General features: G+C 40.9%; 4 protein-coding genes across 11 annotated transcripts in view; 2 read left to right on the top strand and 2 right to left on the bottom strand.

The window, feature by feature from the left end:
• Window positions 1-242: 242 nt before the first annotated feature.
• mdh1b (malate dehydrogenase 1B, NAD (soluble)) lies at window positions 243-8,665 on the bottom strand. 3 transcript variants are annotated; one of them, XM_086068418.1, is made up of 10 exons: window positions 8,344-8,665; window positions 5,448-5,560; window positions 5,232-5,366; window positions 5,006-5,148; window positions 4,753-4,921; window positions 3,318-3,657; window positions 3,103-3,244; window positions 1,214-1,389; window positions 1,002-1,137; window positions 243-921 (listed from the first exon to the last, which is right to left on the bottom strand). In XM_086068418.1, the coding sequence occupies exons 1-10, from the start codon at window positions 8,369-8,371 to the stop codon at window positions 414-416; spliced, it is 1,890 nt and encodes a 629-aa protein (XP_085924544.1). In that variant the 5' UTR covers window positions 8,372-8,665; the 3' UTR covers window positions 243-413. The 3 variants fall into 3 exon arrangements, with proteins under 3 accessions (XP_085924544.1, XP_085924545.1, XP_085924546.1); XM_086068419.1 differs by lacking the exon at window positions 8,344-8,665 and adding an exon at window positions 7,641-7,785; XM_086068420.1 differs by lacking the exons at window positions 5,448-5,560; window positions 8,344-8,665 and having other exon boundaries at window positions 5,006-5,093; window positions 5,232-5,325.
• fastkd2 (FAST kinase domains 2) lies at window positions 8,019-14,369 on the top strand. The gene is made up of 11 exons (XM_086068421.1): window positions 8,019-8,973; window positions 9,052-9,155; window positions 9,280-9,388; window positions 10,171-10,294; window positions 10,688-10,827; window positions 11,168-11,340; window positions 11,463-11,626; window positions 11,706-11,942; window positions 12,091-12,145; window positions 13,236-13,350; window positions 13,465-14,369. The coding sequence occupies exons 1-11, from the start codon at window positions 8,353-8,355 to the stop codon at window positions 13,501-13,503; spliced, it is 1,881 nt and encodes a 626-aa protein (XP_085924547.1). The 5' UTR covers window positions 8,019-8,352; the 3' UTR covers window positions 13,504-14,369.
• A 2,030-nt stretch (window positions 14,370-16,399) lies between these two features.
• Window positions 16,400-17,528, bottom strand: LOC147178261 (uncharacterized). Its single transcript, XM_086068423.1, has 4 exons — window positions 17,429-17,528; window positions 16,959-17,285; window positions 16,768-16,889; window positions 16,400-16,513 (listed from the first exon to the last, which is right to left on the bottom strand). The coding sequence occupies exons 1-4, from the start codon at window positions 17,505-17,507 to the stop codon at window positions 16,400-16,402; spliced, it is 642 nt and encodes a 213-aa protein (XP_085924549.1). The 5' UTR covers window positions 17,508-17,528.
• A 1,375-nt stretch (window positions 17,529-18,903) lies between these two features.
• Window positions 18,904-21,557, top strand: part of raph1b (Ras association (RalGDS/AF-6) and pleckstrin homology domains 1b) — a 36,831-nt gene continuing 34,177 nt past the window's right edge. For 4 of the 6 annotated variants that reach the window (XM_086068369.1, XM_086068372.1, XM_086068371.1 and 1 more), the window contains exon 1: window positions 18,904-19,169. The gene's annotated coding sequence lies outside the window, so the exon portion shown is untranslated. The remainder of the gene's footprint in view (window positions 19,170-21,557) is intronic. The other 2 variants (XM_086068368.1, XM_086068367.1) reach the window with 1 other exon arrangement.

Raw genomic sequence — 21,557 nt, 5'->3', positions numbered from 1 at the left:
AATCCATGTTTGGTACGTTATCATTTTCAATTCAAGCCAAAGGTAAATGAAAAAACAACTGATAGCATATTCAGAGGTTAACAGACTAATTTGTGTTTGGTGGTAGGTAGTGCTTACAAGATTGCTTCTCAAACTATAAAAAAGGACACTTGTTAAAAGAATATCTTTTCGAAGTTCTTCGGTTTTCCATAAAGTACTCAGTTTGGTCTTTTACATCTTGAGACTATCAAAAGCAAGACACGTTAGGCCAGGCAAGGAGGTTTATTGTATTAAACTGGTGAATTGAACCACAATTCCACATGAGAAAGTGAGAGAATAAAAAAAACAAGCAAACTGAAAAGCATCATGCACTAAAATCTATTTAATTCAGCCTTCTGTTTTTACATGTATTGTTTACCATTTTAAAGAGTTGATCAGGCTTTTTCTTGATCTGTTGGATTCTCATTTGATGTTGCAGTGTTCTCATTTGATGTGGTGGTGTCGTCATCTGATGTTGCGGGGTTCTCATCTAACGTTGCGGTGTTGTCATTTGCCGTTGCGGGGTTCTCATCTGCCGTTGCGGGGTTCTCATCTGCCGTTGCGGCGTTCTCATCTGCCGTTGCGGCGTTCTCATCTGCCGTTGCGGCGTTCTCATCTGCCGTTGCGGCGTTCTCATCTGCCGTTGCGGTGTTCTCATTTGCCGTTGCTGTGTTCTCATTTGCCGTTGCGGCGTTCTCATTTGCCGTTGCGGTGTTCTCATTTGCCGTTGCGGTGTTCTCATTTGCCGCTGCGGGGTGCTCATTTGCCGCTGCGGGGTTGTCATTTGTCGCTGCGGGATTGTCATCTGCCGCTGCGGGATTGTCATCTGCCGCTGCGGTTTTCTCATTTGCCGTTGCGGTTTTCTCATTTGCCATTGCGGTGTCCTCATTTGACATCTTTTTCCTGTGAAGGAAATCCATCATAAGGTGATGTTGGTGTGCCGTGGGTTTGAAGAAACACAAAAAAGGTATCAGTTTGCTTGCCTGAGTTTACTTGCAGAAAGTTGAAGTTTCTGCTTCAGATCTTCTCCAACAGTCACGTCGGACACCACGGACCATTGGCTATCTGTGAAGATGACTGGCACTGAAATGACGATGTCGCCGGGGAGATCGTAAGGGCCTGCAAGTTGTCCATAAAATGTAAACACAGGTCATTCAAGTGAGCACACTATATCCTCCTCTTTTGAATGTTTCACCTGCGCACAAGACTCCCACAGAGAACATCTGGCTGGGAGTAGCCATCCCATTCCATGCCTTTAGGAGAGTGAGAATCCCATTGGCAGTTGACATGTCTGCTCCGCGACAGGTCTTTGAGACTACAGCTGCCTGCTGACAACGCACAATATCTTGGAAGTCGTTCTCAAGCCATTCCCTAAACAAAAGAAGGTGCTCAGTGGCTTTTTGGACAAAGAGGGTACAGGTTGGAGTGCTAGATCTATCATTCTTGCTATCCAGGCAGTGATGGGGAAACTGAAGCTTCATGAAGCACTTGTGATATATATATGTTTTTACTCCTCTAGATATTGGTATAAAGATAAAGGCACTGGTTCATGAGTTTTCATTTGTTCATCTCAACTATCAGGTATGCAGGGTGGGCAACTTGTGCACAAGGGCCACATTAGATTGTTAGGTCATTTGTACGTGAGAAAAAAGTAAAACAAAAAAGGTTAAAATAAATTGGATATCCATCCAATTTCTTTTAACCTCTTTTTTTCAATTATATATTTTTTGACAAATTAAGTAAAACTGAAACATTTCTCACGACACCCCTGACGGTCTCTCAAGTCCCACTTTTTTTTTTTTTTTTTTTGCCATGGCACCATGGTTGGGAATCACTGCTATGAGCTGTACAGCTCAGTTGATAAAATAAAAAATCTGTTCAAGACAGTATGAAAGTAACCCTCTTATAACAGAGGAGGTGGCAGGAAGCATGAACAGTTTCAAACACCATGTGTTAGGAAAAAGCTTTCTAAAACTGCTTAACTTCATTTGGGGTTAAGCAGAAGCACTTTAAATGGTGTCAGTTGTGTGCTGACTCCCATTTACCTTCAATTTTAATGTGATTGGTTCATTCAGAACACATCCACATTCCCAGTTATTAGGGTTGTGCACACAATCATGCAACATTTCTATTTTTAACGTAGCACTAAGGAACTTTTCAACCTTAATAAAATATTTTTGTAACTTCTGAATCTGATGAAACATGGGCTTAAAACTAATTGAATGGTACCTTTGCCATGGCCTTATTACTGGCATTAAGCAACTTTGAGGAGGATGGTAAGAACACTGTCACACAAAGAAAACTACAAATGTACTGAATGCTTTATGGCATACGTCACTTCCCCCTTTTCCCAATCGTTACAAAGACGAAAGTAAATTTGAATGCCGCTGCACAATTACTGCTTTCCTGGCAGAAGCTGCAAAACAACTGAAAAGTTTTGTCAGACAAAAAAGGAAAAGGGAAGCTACCCAGATTCAGACATAACAACACTTTTGTCCATATAGTGCCGCCATAATCAACATAAACTGAAAGTTCCTTAGTGTTGCTTTAATTCCCGCTGAGAAGTATTTCATTTCAATTGAGTTCTATAGGTTATATTTCACAATGGTGGAAAATATTTTAAAATTAATTATTTGTCTCACAAACACCTGGCATTTGAACTGGGGTGTGTAGACTATGTTGTTCTTGACCAGTTAGCGTAGCAGCTAGCATTTACATTCGAGAAAAAAATAACATTGTAATTAGAGTAATACAGTAGTAAATTAGATTAGTATTACAAAATACTTTTATTTAGTAGTATTTTAGGTGCTTAAGTATCTGTAACAGGGTTGTGCCAAACATCTCATAAAAAGTGAACTTGTGATGTTGAGCTGTTACGGATCAGATTATGTGATGTTTTTTACCTGTTTTTCTTTGATAACATAACCAAAAAAAAAGGAGATAATTGGTCTGTTTTTCCCAAATGTTGGTTGCCTATAAATGTCCTTCAGTTCTGGAATGACTTAAACATTCTATTAATTTCTGTGGCAGAGCAGCTTACTTTTCCAGTGAGTACAGTATAATACTGTTTGCTTATTTACTGACCTGTCGTAGATAATTTCAAGCACTGGCTGGGAAAAGAAGGGTGGCCCCTTGATCGGTCCATCATAATTAAAAACATGTGCCCTCTGCAGATCTATGTAGAAGCTGTCTCCAACATCTCCCCACACAATGACGTCTGTCACCTCTGAAGCAGATCACGACACATATGCTCGGAATGTTGACAAGTAAGTACACTCAAATGGAACTGGCGTCGCTACCTGAAGTCCTCACTTTGAGCTTGTTGGCAATGGCAGCTCTGGCTTCATTCTCCAGCTGAGTTGCAACGGCAACGATGTGACTGCTGTCAATCGAGCACGCTTTCAGGAGAAATGAGCATCTGAGGTTCACAAGCGAGCCGCCGGACACAATCACCTTCACGTCACCATTGGCCCTCGCCTCGATCAAGTGCCCATATTCGGTGTACTGGTCTGCCAATGCTTTTATCTTCTGGTGTGGCTGTGCATCCTTTATACGGTTGTCTTCGGACAAGCGGTCATCCAGCAGGAGGATGATCTCAGCTTTCTGGAAAGCTTCTTTGAGATCTGTGTGAATGGTCACCTGTCCGTACATGAAGCCAGATGGCTGCTTTGATATGGTGTTTCACAAGTTTGTGTCCCTTTATGTTACCTCACATCTTACGTGTGAAAATCCAACTTATACTTCCTGAAAGCTATTGATCTTGAGTTGTAGCAAAGATTTGAAAAAAAATCATATAAATTAATGTTTTATTGAATTTTCACACATTGCATCATACAAGCCCTCTGTTACACGGCATACAACAAAAAGGTATTCAATTTCTTGCCAAATGTGAACAAGCAAATCGGGATTGCTGGTTGTTAGCTCTCGACTGGCTCTTTTCTGATCAACTTTTGGGGGCTCCGCTGGATGGTGTTACATACTTGTTCAATCGTTTCAGTTGAAGGTGTACAGTTGTTTTTTGATCCCACTCTAAATAGAGTCAAATTTACTCTACAGAATTTACTGTGTAAATTGCCTTCTTCTTTCCAGTGAACGCCATTAACAGTAAATATAAATTGTAGTAAAATTTGTGCAAACCATGTTTTACGCAAAAAGTAAAAACATTGATTGTGGCGTAGCAATTGCCTGATTAGACCACTGCAGCAGAAAACTTGAAGAGTTCACCTTTCATGCGATACTGGTTTAATCTTGCTACCTTTGCCAGTTCTTAAAAAGATACTTGGCTGATTTAGCCATTTTAAGCAGTATAAGTTGATATTTCGTCTAGAATTGTTTTGATAACTTTATTATTTTTTCATGTACAAATAATACCTTTAAAAACATATTTTGCTACTTGGTGTCGACTAAACTGACATCACAGGTGCTTAGGAAACAGGTAACGACCAATCATGGCTCTGTTTGCTAACATCACAAGATCAAACCCAGAAAAGAGGTCAGCCGTGATTGGTCGTTGTCTGTTTCCTGAGCTCCCGGGATGTCATCTTCAGTCAACAAGTGGCAAAATGTGTTTTTAAAAATATTAATTGTACATTAGAAGTTATTACATTAATTCTAGACAAAATGTTATCTTCTTACTGCTGAAATAAGTCAGGTACACTTCTAAGATATGAGATTTTGTAAAGTGACGTAGATTTATGAAACACCCTAATCTGTAAGGAAAATAGAATTATCTACCTGATGAAGCAGAGGCAGAGCCAAATCTTCGGTCTCCATCTTCAGCGACTCCAGTTCCTCCTCATTGCCTTCCAGATCCAGGAGATGGAGGCTGATGGCAGAGGCTTGGGACAACACCTCAGCAGAGAGCAGACTGGGAATCAGCATGTTGCATGTTGGGTTCAGGGCGCTGGGCAAGTACAAATCAGGCCAATTAGTTGTGCGAACGCTTCTCCACCAAGTCGTGTATGCATACTTTTCGTGTCTATTTCACCTGCTGATCCATATGTGAAGGGGTTGGATGAGACTGGTACGATGCTGCTCCTCCATAATAAGGTTGATCTTGGTCTCGAGGTTTTCTTCTGCAATACTCTGCATTAATTCTTCAGACATGTCTGATGTGATGTTGTAGAAGTTCTGGTATTAACGTATAGTACATTATATTACAAACAAAAACGCTCCACAACACAGACAGATAATGAGTCAAATATGAGGCCAACCTGACAGTGCTCTAAAAAGTCATCGAAGCCTCCTAAGTACACCCCTTTGCCTCCTTGGTGCACCAATTCTCTCCATACCAGAGGGGACTCTTCATGTTTCCAGCTATTTTTTACACATGTGTCTTGTAGCCAATCCTGGAGACCAGCAATAAGATGCTTATAAAACTTAGTAGGATGAAAACTTAGTATTCAGCATGGGAAAACGGACAATTTTACCTGCCATTCATCTGGGAGGATTGAGATCTTGTGAATGCGGAAATGTGGCAAAGAACGCTGCAATCTGTCGGTCAAAAGTTCCACTTTGGCATAATATGGGCAGTCTGTTTTGCCTGTGGGAATACATAAAAGTGTAACTATATGGACATTATATTTCACAAGATTTTATCTAGAGGTGTCAGAGGGGGTGAATAAACTTTCACACACCACATTTTGAAAAACAAAAACATTTAATGCTGCGCCCTATATGGAGAGGCGATTCTTTTGTGACTCACAGTCACAAGGCAAGCCAGGCTTGTGGGGCCCACAAGATAGTTGCCTGGCTTGGGTGCCATCTAGTGGCTTACTACAGTATAGTGGCGACTAGCGATCGCATTTTTAAAATGAATGACATTTATTAACCTGCAGGACTCGTTGCTATGAAAACATGCCTATGTGTACAGAACAATTTCTAAAGGTTAAAAGAATCTAGTTTGAAGATTTTTTTCCATTTTGAACCATAAGGTAATTGACACTTTGTCTTGTATTTTCTGTAGACATACTGTGCTAATACTGAAGCAGGCCTGGACTGGCCATCTGGCATATAGAACACATGCCCGGTGGGCCAGCCTCTTTTGGGGCAGATTCAGTACTTTTTATTTATTATTTTCATACGTTTTACCCCAAGAGACTGGCCCACAATTTAGAGGAACCAATCCGTTAATCCAATTCAAATATAGATAACAAAATGAAACATCAGCGGCAGAACTACATGTAAGGTAGGAGTCAGACTGGGCTGGGCCGGGCCGTGAGCCTCAGTCAAAATGCCAGGGCCAATTTTTTTTGTGCCAGTCCAGCCCTGTACTGTCGTACGTAACGGCAGTGAATTTGGCAGTGTGTGTTAATGTCAAATAAAAACGTTTACTGTTCACAATTTTAGTTGATTTATTAAAATGATGACAAGCCCTGGTTAAAGGGGGGGCCTGTTAATTTCTGCCTGGGGCCGCAACAGACCCTATAATCGCTAACTGTGTATCGTGGCGGCCGTGGCTCAGGGTGTAGAGACAGTCATTCAGTCACCAAAATGTCAGCTGTTCGATCCCCGCTCTCCCCAAGTCACGTGTTGTTGTGTCCTTGGGCAAGGCACTTCACACACATTGCCTACAGTGCTACTCACACTGGTGTGTGGAAGGTGTGAATGTTTGGTCGTGGTCGGAGGGGCCGTAAGTGCACACTGACAGCCACTCTTCCGTCAGCCTGCCCCAGGGCAGCTGTGGCTACTTAAGTAGCTTACTGCCACGGTGCCACCACAGTGTGAATGTCTGAGTGCATGAATAATGTACTCCATTCCATTGTAAAGTAAAAATAGAAAAGTGCTATATAAATCTGTTGCATTATTATTAAAAACAATTCAAGCTAGCAACTGACTACACGAGATAAAATTACGGAACACAGACTACGGCATTTTGCTTGGCTGGGTGATTTAAATTAGGTCTTTTGTCATAAATGCAAGGAGGACTGCAAGAGACAATTACAACGATTTCCATCCAATTGTTTCAAAAATGTTAAGCGAATGTACTGAAAATGCGCAAAACTGACATGCGACTTATGCCCGTTTACATCTGTTCTTCTTTTGCGAATATAGAGAGGGGACTCCGCCGCTGTAGGTGACGGTATACACCATAGAGATGTGATCCACCAGTAATTTAAAAAAATAAGAAGACCAGAAAGCGACTGCGACGTGCGATGACGTCAAATGAGTTTGCTTTTGTAATTCTTGATAAACCGTAGCGTTTCTTTGCTGGTTTCCATCTAAAATAGCATTAATATTCGCTTCTTTATTTAATTCCAAAAAATACCCCCCACAAGCATACCTCAATCGTAATATCCGGTCTTGACAGCGGTTCTTCGCAAAAACTGTTTCCATAGCCAAAATTAGCTTTTTCTGTTTTTCGATACGCTTCAAAATCCACTCCCTCTAAGCGTAAAAACCTTTCTGCGATTTGTGGGCCCTTTTTTTTCCGAATTTCTAGCGTTTCCATTCAGTTTATTTTCGCATTTCTTGAAAATGCGAATAAAAATGGGTGGATGGAAACCCAAATAATGACAAGTATTTAATGTGCAGATTTGAAATTGCCAATGTCGAGCCCTGGTCGATCATATGGATAATTTGCGTTTGTGGTTGAAACTTGCAAGCCACATTCATCAACTTACCAGCGAGCACAAACTTTGCCATTTTATGAGGATACGCTGTCTGCAAGACCACCGCGGCGAGATCACCGTACAACGCACAACACAATGGAATATTTCCTCACGCTTAAAAACGTCGGTGTTATTCCGTTTTCATTTGTGTTGTCAGTTGCTATGTAACGGTTGTTCAATAGTGTTCGGTAGAAACAACAAACAGCGGGCTTAAAATAATACATTTACAGTAAGGCACTGAGGGTGGCTTTATAATTAATTTAAAACGTTATTTTTAACTCTAATGTTATTAATAATAAGCATGATTTTTGCGTTGAATGTTTCATTTTTATTCATTTGTCGTTTATGTTCGGCCACCACTCACCAGTTACCACCTTATTTGTACTTGTTTCTAGGGGGACTAATTAAAGCGGCACACACATCTCGAGGTGGAACGTGCGTGTGAGCGTAAATTAACTATTAAAAAAACAAAACATAATGGAATATTTACAGTACAGTGTTTTCTCGCTTAAATGACATAACTTTAAATTCGACGCAATGTCATAGTAGATGGATTATTTGTCGCTTAGCAATCATTACTTAGCATACAGGCAGTTTGCTCGTTGTTGTTGCGATAAATTAAAACACGCTCGGCGCTAACGTTGAATCAACTAGCTAGGCAAAAATATATAACCGGTCATTAGTCACATATTCTTACTTATTTGCACGCACTCACCATCATAGAATGTCACTGTGGGTGACATTGGGAGTCATGAGGCGGTCTCTACGCTCCTGCATCTATTCGGTCAAACACGGCAGCTCTTTAGCGACATGCAAGAACTCATGTTCTTCCATACAACAGTTTGCAGACAGTTACAGCACAGGGCAAATCCGTCCATGGCGGGTTACTAGTTTAACGAGTTCCGTGAGGTTCCACACTCAGCATTACAGTTTAGGACCAGAGAAGATAGTCTCTACCCCAGTGACAGGGTCCTTAGTTCTGGATGAAAACCAGCACCCCTCAGGCCAGATACAGAGGAGGTACCCTTTTTCTGAGCTCCTGCAACAATGCGGCTCCCCATCAGATGTGCTTGACCTCAGCCAACAATATGCGCCCACCCCTGGACAAATCAGCAACTGCCTTACACGTATGTGGACCATCATCAAGAAGATGTCGAAGGAGCAGCGGCGTTGTGAGCTGCAGCTGATGTTTGAGCATCCCGCATTTGACCAGCTTCTGCAAAACGCCATGACCATTGTATGGTTCATGCAAAATGAAAACTTGGTTTTCTCCTTGCTGGCTATGGTGAATTTAGGTGTGCCTCAAAGGAGCCGTGTGGTTCAGCTGCACCTCCGTGCCTGCCAGGTATATTAACCTAATGCAAACTTCTTTTTATTCTCCTTCATTTCATTCCACAAATGGTTTTTTGTTGCACTCTGACAGGAGAAATTGAATGACTTTGATGAGAAGAGTCTATCAGTTTTGGCCACCTGTCTGGAAAATATGGAGAGCACCCCTAATGTTGATGCATTGAAACATGGCTTCAGGTTAGTGCATGAGTGTGGTTTGAGTTAAAACAGTATTGGGCTGTTTTATTGGTAAGTCTTTTAGCTATACCTTTCCATGTAATGCTACATTTGTTTTTGGGTTGTTGTTTTTTTGCTGTTCCAGGCTGGTAGTTGAGAAACATCTTCCCAGCATAAAGAATGTCTTTGTGCTCCAGACCATGATGCGTCTCTTGGGTAAAGATATGCCACTTGATCTCCAACATAAACTTGAGGTATGTTCCCCAGTTGCTACCTTGAGGTAAAAAAACAAACTAAAACAAAAATTTGTTGTAATTTAGTCTTGTAAAAGTTAAAGTTTGGTTTGGAGGGGGCTACTAATTTAGTTACATACAAATGTGGCTTCACATTTATTGTTATATCTACAAAATACCCCAGTTTTTGTGATGCTCGTATCATTCATAAGCATTACCATAGTGACCTCACCAAGCGTTGTTGTTACCCTTGTTATGGTGTTTGTGCTGCTAGTACAGGTACATAAAAATACATAGTGGATTTGCGTTTGTTGTTGCAGCCATTTATTAATCAGCTGCCGAACACTTTATTTTTCAACTGTTCTTGAATTTCATTGGATTCATTTTGTTGCAGCTTTTTGACAGCTTTTGACCAACTTGATTTTGGACGACAGTTTCTATTAAAGTTATTTCTTGATTGAACAGGTCTGACTGTAATCAGGCTGTATGGTCTGTGAAAATGAACTCGGCTTTCCCAAAAATGCAATTTGCCACAATTAGTTTGTGATTTAACAAGGAAGTCAAGTACTCAGATCACGCAGGACCAGTTAGCTTTGAATATCTTTATAATCTGAATAAATAAATCACCATTTAGAAACTGCATTTTATGTTTGGGTTATCTTTATGCCTTTACACTTGGTTGATGATCTTTAACATTAAAGTTGAAATTTCAGAAGAGGGCAATTATTCTTTCACGGCACTGTACATGTTTCTCATGTTCATTTTTAGCACCAAACATTAACCCGAATCAAATGACCTTTCAGCGAAAGGCCTTATCAATGACAGAGCAGTTCACCCATCCCAACACACAGCACATGTTCTTCACCATGGCCAAGATGGGCTACTATTCCAAACCACTGCTGGATATCTGCAGTCAGAGAATTACAGGTATGAGCAAGTCTTGATTGATTTTTGATTCAGTTAAGGATTTCATGCAGTACCAATTACATTTTTATAGGGAAGACATTTTCAGAAGTATCAATGCTCAAATAGAAACTTCTTGCTCGTACTAAAAAATAAATTAATATTTACATTTAAAATGATTTCAATGCAATTACATTAATCATGTATGTTTTATTGAACACAACCTGTTCAAAACAATAAATACAAATTGAAATCGATTACAACCACAGCACTATGTTAATAAAGTGGCAAAAACACTGGGCTCCTCTTGAGATACTATGAATAACAGAAGGCTACATTTGCATTTGGTAGCCATATTTAAAAGTATCGATTCATTCATTTTGGCTGACCTGTTGTCCTTGCATGTGATCTGTGCAGAAAATCTCGATGAAATCCCGTTCCGCCGACTTATAGCAGTGCTGCGGTCATGTCGGGAGCTGAAGTACAGAAACGTTACCCTGCTTACTGGCATCTCCGACTACTTTGCCTCCACACTTGACATGTGGAGCAAAAAGGAGGTAATGCCCATTTTGAAGTTTGTGTTATTGCTGTATGAGGTTTGTTTTTTGGTTTCGGAGTTAGGACTTGCATACCAAATAATTTAAATGTTTTTTGAATATTTAAGTGGACTTTGTGGGAAAGTTGGGAATGTTTAGAATGGTTTACTATGAAAAATTAAGTGAGTCCACTATTTATATTCCTCTTTCAGCTTGTAACGATGCTCACATTGAGGTAAAATAACTTGTTAGTCAGACTTGATTCATTAATTATTCAGTTGAAAATGGCAAAGGTATAGATCTTTGTGGTTGTTTTTAAAACCCAATCTAACCTTTCCTCACTTGTCTCACTTCACTCCAGGTTGTCCTCATGCTGTCTATGTTTGGGAGTCTTGCCTTTTGTCCAACTGCATTGTTGGCAGCATTTGCTAAAAGCGTTATCGCCAACCCAGCCGCTCTGGTACTTGAAGACCTTCTCTGCGTCCTCAAGGTGTACTCGTTCCTCAACTATTGTTTGCAGCATGACAGAGAGCAGTATGTTCTTCATTACATTCTGATTTCTCAACCAGTACATTTCTGCAGATCAACAACAACAACAACATATGCTTAGCTGTGTACTTGCTGATGTTGTGGCGTCTGTCCTTGTGTTGCTACAGATTTCTGCAGAGTGTCAGCAAAACTCTGGAATTCTACCTGCCCAAGATGTGTAGTTATGATTTGTTAAAGGCTTGTTATTATCTATGCCTTCTTGGCCACTTTCCATCCGCAGCCTTGGAGAAACTCCTCCATAGTACGACCTTGGAGGTTCTGAGTAGCAGAGGTCTGGGCCATGGTTATTAAATCAACAATTGAAAAAAAAAAAAGACAAAATATCTTATTCATCCGAATTGTCTTTACAGCACCGAAGTATCTCAGGAAACAGGAGAAAATGTTTCAGACGGTGCACCTGTGTCTCCATCTTGACAAGCCTGTCTTACCTCAGCCATTAAGTGTCCCTGCAACTATGCTGGGAGAAGTGACATCTAGCACTCCACCGGTCAATCAGCATCTTTCGCAGCTCCTGCAAAATGTTTTGTCCACCCAAGCAGATGTATCGCTCCAGGAAATGGTGTTGGTGGAGAACTTCTACTTCATAGGTAAAGATGCAGCATTAATATGATTGCTTCTGTTATGATAAATTATATGAACGCGAAGAGAAAATAATGTATCTAGTACTGCCTATAGCTTGCTAAAAAAAACATTCAGTCTCGAATAAGAGTTTGTTGTTTTTGCATTGACTGTTAGATGGCATGATAAGCAAACCTGTGGCTAACCAAACCTCAAGTGAAGAAACACAAAGGTAAGATATTCCGCTTATTTTGGGTCGGGTTGCTAGGGAAGAAGCATTGGCTCAAGCACTTCTGGGGGTTAGCTGGAAAACCCACGTTCTAAACTCTTTCAAACCCAAAAACGTATAAATACGTGTTGTTGTTTTTTTAATACTTTGTCATTCACTCCCCAAAACATATTTATACGTTTTTTTATGATTTTTTTCATGCCAGAGCATACAGAAGGCTTTGATGCAACATCTAAACTGAAGAGGTCGCCTAAAGCAAGCTGTTTTCTCCACAGTTTTAAACAGATTTGTGTACAATGATGAAACTTAGCTATATTCTAATGCTATTTTCTGGAAAACGGAAACAGATACAAATATACTTTTTTTTCCTGATGAAAGAAGAGACTAATCTTTCTTTTGGTAGGTTCCATGTTTTTATAGCAACAGAACACAATATTTGGTAAAAAATCAGTAAAACAGTGAAAGAGCGAAAGGGGGGTTGCTTCAGTGAAAATAGCTGGGCGTGAGGGAACTAAAGACCAGCACCCCGATTCGCCAATCCAAGGGCACCATACAAATCGTCAATGCAATGCCTCACATTATTCAGAACCTTGAAGAACTCTAGTTGGATCTCACCCTGCCATCCAGTATCTTATTTACCACCTTGCCGATGCCAGCCTCATAGATTGGAGAGCCCATACCCGAGTCACCAAAATCTGCTTTCTCTTTGGAAGACATGTTGTTGGAATTGCGTAGGGCCCGATATGGATGTTTTGAGGCAGATGATTTTTTGGGAGCTGGGGTGGTGTTGAATGCCATTATGTTTGTCCTATGTTGTAATGTGTAAGAAAAAAAACAATTGGCAGAAATTGGGCCAATTTTGTAATAGCCAATATCGGGCCCTTGAATTGATGTCCTCAAAGTTGCAGCTTGACGGCATCCGTCAATGTGGTGGTCAGTAGTAGGTAAGGTGACATCTCGAGGAGGGCAAACTGTGCATCTTGTTAGATTTCCTAAACGAGTTATGTTATCCTGACTGACCCGCAACTACCCCTCTTCAAACTGGACCCCCCTCCCTAAGGCTCGCTATTGAAACCTCTTGTCACTCTTCTAGATTGGCATTTCTTTGTCCGAGTCCCTCTGCTTTCTGCTTTGGTACATCTGAACCCCGAGGTCCGCTGGCTGTCAAGCTTCGCCATCTAAAGATTTTAGGGTATAGTCCAATCGTGGTAAGATTATTTTCTACTTCTGAATCAGTAGCAACAATAAGACTTGATACATTGTTTGACGTTAGAAGTTCCTTCACCATCGTACTTAGTGAGCCCATTATCTTCACTCCCCAGATAACAGAACAGGAGTTGAAGTCTGAAGAGAAGGCCTGAGACTATCAGCATCTGATGATCTGTGCCATTATTGCAAAGACTGAAGATTTGAAACGGCAAACCAGATTACTTGTGATTGTGAATATGCTACTAAGTGTAGTTTAACTCATGACAACATTTGTACAAACCCTATGAAGTTGAGGTGATAACAAAATACAACAACGCAGCCCCCGGACTATTGCGCAACTGAAGTTGTACATCAAGCAAAAACGGGAAAGACTTCCACCTACAAAGCTTCAATTACTGTACTCGGTTCCCAAACACTTGCTTAGTGTTGTTAAAAAGAAAGGTGATGATGAAAGAGACATTTTTTTGAATGCATTACAGACATTAAATTCAAACTAAGTGAACATTTACAACAATGAAATTAATCTGTCTGAACATTAACTATCTTGTCTGTCTACTGTATTCATTTGAAGGTAGGTATGCGATAAAAAGCAACATTTGGTTTACTCCTTTGTCTGTCTGTACAACCGACCGCAACGCAAGATATGACCATTTTATAAGATAATCAATTAGATAAAGGACTTTACGCTCTATGATATACAATGGTTACAATACAGGCAAGTGGCTCTTTTGCCGTCCAGCGTCCCGTAGGGGGCGGTCCCATGAGGGCTGTGACATCACGTGCAAAAGGTCAATATAGTGGCCTAACATGTAGTGCCCTCATTCTGTTTGGCGATTCGGACAGCCAGCTCACTACTTGCTCCTCGTCACATATCACGTGACCACTGTACTTGTCATGATGCAATAGCAATTAAATCTCCGACTACTTATTGTGAATACAAATGTTTTAAAACTGTATTTTATTTCCTTTGTCGTCTATATCTTCAACTAAAACAAATAAATTATGTCTGAAGTATCTAGTTAATGTATCGCTTTTATTCTCGCACTTGCACTGTCGCTTTCGCCATGTTTTTTCATACTTGCAATGCATTTTAGGCCATATCAACCCGTTTGTGACCATCGATGTTCACTACTTTTCAGAGTGCATCGTGGGTAATTTTGAATGCCCTACATTTTTATTCCCTGGACATTCGGAGAGCCTTACAAAATGGCATGACCCCTTAGTAGAGCATTATATAGGGAGTAGGATACACATTCAGACACAGCCATTGTATTCTGGTTTAATTTAGGTTTTGCACAATGTCCCAACTTCTTTGGAATTGAGGTTTGTATGACCGTGAAATACAGCAAAAGCTGAGATATTTATTAGTCAATTAAAATGATAAGAGAATGTCACTAATTTCGACTCCAGTTTATGCAGTAGATTTTAATGATTTAATGTACCAAATATGTGTTATATGCAGATGAATGTTGTTTGCACTGGAGCCAGTAAAACATGTTCTTGCGGTACGTTTAACAAATGATGTGTGAGGCAGCCGCATCTGCAAAAACCAGGAAACTTGTGGTACAAACAGGAAACGTAGCATGCTGTATTGTCTAAAACTGATTTTGGTATATAACATTTCTTAGATCTTCCTCAGTACTCAGAAAACAAACTGCTGCTTCAGTTTCAGAAGAAACCAAAATGCTCAAGATGAGGTAATTTGTGTAATGAGAGGAACTTAGTTTTTAAGGCTTGTAAAAAACCAAAAACATTTTGTGTTGAGAAAAGACACGGGGGCTTCTGAAACTGTGGCTACAGTATTTAAAGCAAACTCCCTAGTGTTGTTGGGTTTTTTTTAACACCACTTTGCGTTTAACCACAGGGGGTCTTCTTACTACAGCTTTATGAATGAGTGTAAGTTGCAGGGTGTTTTTTTTTATTTGTATTTTGCACAACTTCAGCTGTCGCCATGGCAACTCAAGAGAAATTGCCTAAAAGATAAACCAAGCCTCAAAGCACACTTTTATAACCAGAGGTGGGCGCATCAATGAATTTTAACTGTCCGACGTCCATTATTCGGCAATCGTCAGCAGTCGGGACACCCTTCCATCATCATCATTATTTTAAGCCGAACCTAACTGTAATCGCCAATATCAATCCGTCAAAGTTATTTCAACCGGGCTTTCATCATTGCTAAATTACAGCCGCTATTTTTGGACCGACAATAAATTGAATGGGTGCAGTCTATTAATCGTCAATCCTGTGCACATGATTGTATGTGATTGTTGTGTATGTGTGTATGCACATTCTGTATATATGCAATTTTATTTTTTACATTTATTTTATTTGTATTCTATTTGATAAGTTTCTGAGTGAAACAAGTTAGCGGTAACAATTTGGATTGTAAGGAGGAGGTAGGACAAGATAAGCTTTTCTCGAACCGAACACATGGTATGACCTTTTTTGTTTATATATTTTTTTGTACTTGTTCGAGATAAATAAAGATCAAATCAATCGTAAATGAATACTGCCGCGAACAGCCAATGGACTCAATACATCCACTTTTTAAGACTCCTTAGCTGTTCAATAACCAGTCTGATGTAAAATGGTGCACCAAAAGACCCCTTAGCTGTCTAACAACGTGCCTGGTGTCAAATAAACGATCTGAGCACTAAACTAATGCTTGCATAAATGTAGCAATTAATTTACAACAGGAGGAAAACATTATTATTGCGGTCTGTAGTCACCCGAGCTCTACAGTATCAGTATTAGGACAGAGCCAGAAAAGAGAAGGCTTGAATAATGCTGTGCAAGGAAGTTAGCTTACCCGGTAAGTGTATATTGAATATGCACTTGTTTGTACTGACCCGTTTACAGTGACGGACGAAAACCCACTTCTGGAAATGCTTAGTCTGTCAATTTTTCAAAGTTTCCTGTTATTTGTTAATCATCAACAAAATAGGCCTCTGCCATTGATGGATTGATTGATGGTTGAATGACCTTCTGTCAATATTGACGGAATGCCCACCTCTTATTATAACACAGAGTAGTTGTCTTCAGAGGAAATCAAAAGTGCTGTCGTGGAGTGTTCCGAAAGGCTCTCTCCATCCGACGCTGGCTGGTGACTCTGGGTTTTGTGTTGATGTACTCATTTTGGGAATTTGACTGCCTCACATTGGCCTGCAAACATGTAAAAAGAAAAATAGTGTAAATGAATAAACTTTACTTAAGGAAGGCTCAGTTGGCAGATAGCCTACTGTAGATATGGGACAAAAATAATGGGCCGTGGCCATTACACCTAAAGTACAAATACAAGAAAATTGATTTGGTCCAGCTTTTTCACACACAAAAAAAATTGTCCATTCAGATACTGCTATCTCTAAAGTATTGTAACTTGTCTTCAGTTTACATATACTTATTTAGGTGTGCCTTACCCGGTTGATCACCGCGATAATGGTTACGATGATGCTGTAGATGCAGAGAATTCCAAGTACCGGGATGCAAATCCAGAGGTGTCCATTGCCCACTTTGATTTCCCCACTGCTGCATTTGCGACCTAGAGAACACTTTGAATATATGTACTGTATCATGTGCCAGGTGTTTTTTTTGATGCACCTTTGCTTACCCTCGACATGCACCAGTATCCTCACAGCACTCATCTCTGTCTTGAAGGGAGGTGGAAATCTGACCATGCCCTCGCACGTGTAGAGTCCGCCGTTTTTGGCCATCTCTCCAGTAAGTACAAATCTGAATGATGCGTTGGCCTCACGTAGCACCAGGTCAGCGTTGGGGCTTGATTCACAGTCCAACGTGTTATTGGTGTAATTGCACTTTTGGATGTGAATCCCTTGTTCATCCTTTAGAAGTGTAAATGTCAGTTCCTCGCCAGCCATCGTCGGACACGGAACAGAGACTGTGGCTGGGTCGTGCGAACACACGGCTTGTAGTTCATCTGGTGATGAAAATGTCATGAATCTGAATTTTGCAACCTATGTAGATTGATCGAGTCAACACTTACAATTCACTATAATGCTGGTGATAGAAATAATAATTCCAGTATGAACATTTTAAAATGAGACCCAGTACAATACTTACATTTGCAGGCACACTTCTGTGTTGGACTGGCTAGAGAAAACCTGTATCCCGAGAAGATCAGAATTATCCAGGAACTCATTTCAAACTTAAGCAGTGGGGATAAAATTTGCATCGTTCCCTCAACTGGCTGTGACAGTTTGTCTTCAAGACATCCTGTGACTGCAAACGCCTCCTTAAGTTTCCTCTCCTTGTTTGACCTGTGACCTATGTCATGAGCACACTAACATGTAGAGTAGACAGCTTTGGTTTCATGAAGTGAAAAAGAGTACATACTGTAAATTGGCAAAGGGAAAACCTAATCTTTGTCTCTGTGAAAGAATTGGATCTGTATTTTCGATACCTGCTAATAAGAACACTTGTACTTTGAAATTGTGCTCCCATTTCAATGTATGTTATTTAATTTCTACTTGTGACCCATGGCCTGGAATGACGTGCCTTCAACCTATATCGCAATGTATGTGTTTTGACAGATTGAATAGATAAAGATTTATTTTCTTTTTCTTTTTTGACAGCTTCACAGATTTCTTTGAGCCACTAGATGGCAACACAGCATTGGGTTCTGATAATAAACCTGTTGACGTTTGTCACTGCTGCAGACCGGGAAACAGGACAATTTTCTTAAAAATTGTATTTTAAGTGTCATGCGTCTCTAATAACTATTACTATACACTTCAGGTATATCATTTGACTGCATTCATTTAACCTAGCGGGAGAAGATGGTATAAATTCTTAACTGCTTCTAATACTGTGGGGTTGCAGTAAATGATGAGACGATCAAGACAAGTCATGTCTCGTACTGTCCAACACATAACTGACGGTTTTCATTGCAAGCAACAAGCCCTTTCTATACCCTTTCTCTTAAAGAAACGTCAGAATCCCTCCCCTCCTATAATGGGTCCCCGTCCCTCCCTGGTGAATGTCGATCTATCCCTTGAGGTCAACACAAAGTACTGTATTTACTTTGCACGGTCACTGGTTGGTATATTAATAGGATTGTAGAATGAGGATTATAGAATTTCCTAAATGTTTGTCAGTCTTAACTGAAATAGATGATGAGATTCAGGGTTTGGCGGCGCCAAGTAGATAACAAGCTACTATTATCCAAACTTGCGGCCTTTTGACCTGTGATGCTGTAGTGGCTTCAACAGTTCACGCATCACGCAGCGTGTGGTTCAACGTGCCTCTTTTATCAGCCATCCTCCACTGCACGCTCCAACTAAGGATGCTGTCAAAAGTCGTACATTTAAATTGAATGCATAAAAATACACTTAAAGTGAATAAGAATACGTCTCGTTTTTGTATGTGTGTAGGCTTGTGTATACCACCACACGGGCCATGCACTTGATTTAATTTCAGACAGAAGAAACAGTTTATCTAGTATCAATACACCGACTCAACAATTGGGCACTTTAATGTCCGATTATGCGTAGATCGTGAAGGCAACCTAGGTCCTGGGTTGGACAGGAAACGACGGAGACGCGCAGCGTGTCCCATACGCGGTCAGGGAGAAGAATGAGGAGCAGTCTGCAATATATGTAGACGAGATTGAGCGTGAAAACATGTGGACGAGGGATAATTTTAAGTAGGGTTTTTATTTTTAATTTTTAAATCACATTCTCAAAACGGATCACCACCAAGACCCACGAAGTGTGACGCATCTTTCCCACACGACTGTTATATTTCCCCTCAGGGGACAGAGACAACCGGAGGAGAGGACCTTCTTTGTGAGTCGCATTTCACTGTAAGTAGTTTTTTTTATTCACAGTCCGAACGTGTGCGCGCTCTAATCTCCTTTTTTAACTTTCACTGTGGTGTTCGGGAACGCCCTTTATAGATAAGATCCATTATTTAATTCATCCATGTCTTTATCGCTATGCCAAACGCCGTTGACAGTGTAAAGAGAAGCAGCAGCCTGTCGCATTTTCTAAAGGCTATTCCGATTCCAAAAGGAGCATCCGTAAAATGGCCCTAAGAAAGGGATGTGTGCACGGGCTGTTGGAGCCCCCCAATGCGGCCATTGAATGACTCCTTTCTTGGGGAGAAGGGGTGTGTGTGGTGTTTGGGCCGCCTGGGAAAAAGTACGCCGTTTTGGGGGGAGTAGGGGACATATGGATAGAGTAGCGATCTTCTGGGGGTCTTTATTAAAGCGCTTAATGGACTTGTGGCGGCGGAATGGGATGTTTCGTAGCTCAGTTGTCGTGGTGGAAGCGTAGCAGTCAGTCTCCACCCTGGCAAGCTAGGGGTGGCCAGCAGCTTCTGCTCATGGCCGATGGTGTTGTCGCGCGTATGGCCTCATAAAAATGCGATTTTGCGACTTTGAGGTATAAAATGAAACGTACTGAATGTCTCTTTTTTTTGCATCGTATCAGCATAAAGTACCAACGCCGGTTTAATCTCTTTTGTTTGGTGACGTCACCGCCTGGGATTGGTTATCCTGACCGGCGGCGATGTTCACATTAGTTAGCATCCATTCAAAGCTAACGAGCCCTACGAACTGTTGACTGTATTGTCAAGTCTCAACCAGGCTAGTAGTAAAGGCTTTGGACACGTATTTGCTTCATCTGTCTGAAATGACACACACACTCACAAACATTCACCATGAAGGGTTCAAAGGTTATTCACACTGGGAACAGAATATCATGTCAGGGTCTGGTGGGCTCCCAAGACTGCAAATGTTGTCATTTGCACTGCAGAAGTCATCCAAGGTAGCACTAACAACAGCTCCCTGGTGCATGAGAGTTTCACCAAACCAGTATGATACTTGTAGGACGGCACTTGGCCCAGACTTTATGCTCCCAGACAGCCGTTTGTTTCCTAAAGCATTCATGATTTGCATTATTCGCAGTGTGGTGGAAACAAAATGTGTGCCCTATTTGGTTACAGTGCAGTTAATGGCTTGTTAGTGTTGTGGTTGCGCCGCTGTAGTGAGATGCCTTTCAGCTTTTATCTACTTATTCTTTTACAGGATATGGATTTGAAGGGATTTCACTCTACATAGAAGATGCTGGGAGTACCTGTACATCTGTAAAACTTATTGTAGAGTTTTTCTTACTTTGGGTATGTGGCTTTGCATCATGTGCTGAAATATTTGTGTAACTTGATAGTGTTGTCAAATTTGTTTTGTTATCTGATGCCTTTTGTTTGGATTCCTAATCCTAGTTGCGGCAATAACAAACGCATATACAGGTAACCAAAATAGTAGTTCTACACATTCGCGATATGTAACAGGATTGTGCAAAACATTTTGTCAGCAGACTTAAATGCCCCAAGGCGCAACATTTGGGCTGCTGCTGTACAGCTCAGTCATAAAAAGCGCAGACACGGATTAGATTTCCAGTATGTTAGTCATTTCACGGCTCCTGTTTAAAAGCACATGAATGCTTTGTCATCTTTTTTCCTCTCAACGTCGTTGAGTTAGAGAAGCTAGACATCTCCAAGTAAAAGAAAACACGTTTTTCACAAGTCTGTGTTGCCTTCTTTGTTTGCCTGATTTTATTTAATTTTTTTGGGTGATGTGGTGGACATCATTGATTATGATGAAATAAGAATTAACAGCAGTCACATTCATTTTAGGCTTGACCAATGATCCTGTAAGACTGTAGAATATTACTGTGTGTGTTCTTGCTATTGTCTCTCATGTGCTTGGCTGTCTGTCACCGCTTAAGCTCTGTCGCATGAGGGCTGTGCGTGACTTCCTCCCACCCATCCAAGCAAATAGCAACCCACCCGTGTCCTTGGGCAGAAAATTCCCCACACAAAGGACAAGACAGCGGGTGGCAGCAGTGTATATTTCCTCAGGTTGTGTTACAACCGGAGGATGCACCTTCAAACGTCGACTTGAGCGCACTCCGATGGCGCGCCAGAGGCTAAAGTGTAACCTGATCCAGCCCCACAGACAGAAGGAAATTTGGGATGGAAAGTATCATCAGCTGCAGCAAGACTCAGCTCCTCGTTGTGGACGTGTTTCAGCTAAAGGAGAACTAATGTGTGTGTGTTGACTACTTGCATAGGTGTGTCCGTTCTCTTGACACATGCACATGGTCACTGCCCTGTATAGGCCCTTGTTCTGTTAACATTTTGCTGACCTTTGACAGCATCTGTCCATAGCATTTGGAAACAAAGGCAATGG

The sequence above is a fragment of the Leptonotus elevatus genome, chromosome 2 (genome assembly GCF_054856555.1).
Source record: "Leptonotus elevatus isolate MCC_2025b chromosome 2, RoL_Lele_1.0, whole genome shotgun sequence".
In the NCBI taxonomy this organism is placed as follows: domain Eukaryota; kingdom Metazoa; phylum Chordata; class Actinopteri; order Syngnathiformes; family Syngnathidae; genus Leptonotus; species Leptonotus elevatus.
This window is presented reverse-complemented; position numbering and strand designations above follow the sequence as displayed.

Excerpts from the sequence above, each read along its gene's own strand:
- fastkd2 (XM_086068421.1), top strand. The coding sequence starts at position 8,353 with ATGTCACTGTGGGTGACATTGGGAGTCATGAGGCGGTCTCTACGCTCC. Across the intron at positions 11,341-11,462 it reads TTGCAGCATGACAGAGAGCA|ATTTCTGCAGAGTGTCAGCA; the intron begins GTATGTTCTTCA and ends GTGTTGCTACAG. Across the intron at positions 13,351-13,464 it reads TAGGGTATAGTCCAATCGTG|ATAACAGAACAGGAGTTGAA; the intron begins GTAAGATTATTT and ends TTCACTCCCCAG.
- mdh1b (XM_086068418.1), bottom strand. The coding sequence starts at position 8,371 with ATGTCACCCACAGTGACATTCTATGATG. Across the intron at positions 5,561-8,343 it reads CACAGTGACATTCTATGATG|GCAAAACAGACTGCCCATAT; the intron begins GTGAGTGCGTGC and ends GTATTCCCACAG. Across the intron at positions 1,390-3,102 it reads CTTGAAATTATCTACGACAG|GGAATGGCTTGAGAACGACT; the intron begins GTCAGTAAATAA and ends TCTTTTGTTTAG.
- LOC147178261 (XM_086068423.1), bottom strand. The coding sequence starts at position 17,507 with ATGAGTTCCTGGATAATTCTGATCTTCTCGGGATACAGGTTTTCTCTA. Across the intron at positions 16,890-16,958 it reads GATACTGGTGCATGTCGAGG|GTCGCAAATGCAGCAGTGGG; the intron begins GTAAGCAAAGGT and ends AGTGTTCTCTAG. Across the intron at positions 16,514-16,767 it reads TTATCGCGGTGATCAACCGG|GCCAATGTGAGGCAGTCAAA; the intron begins GTAAGGCACACC and ends ACATGTTTGCAG.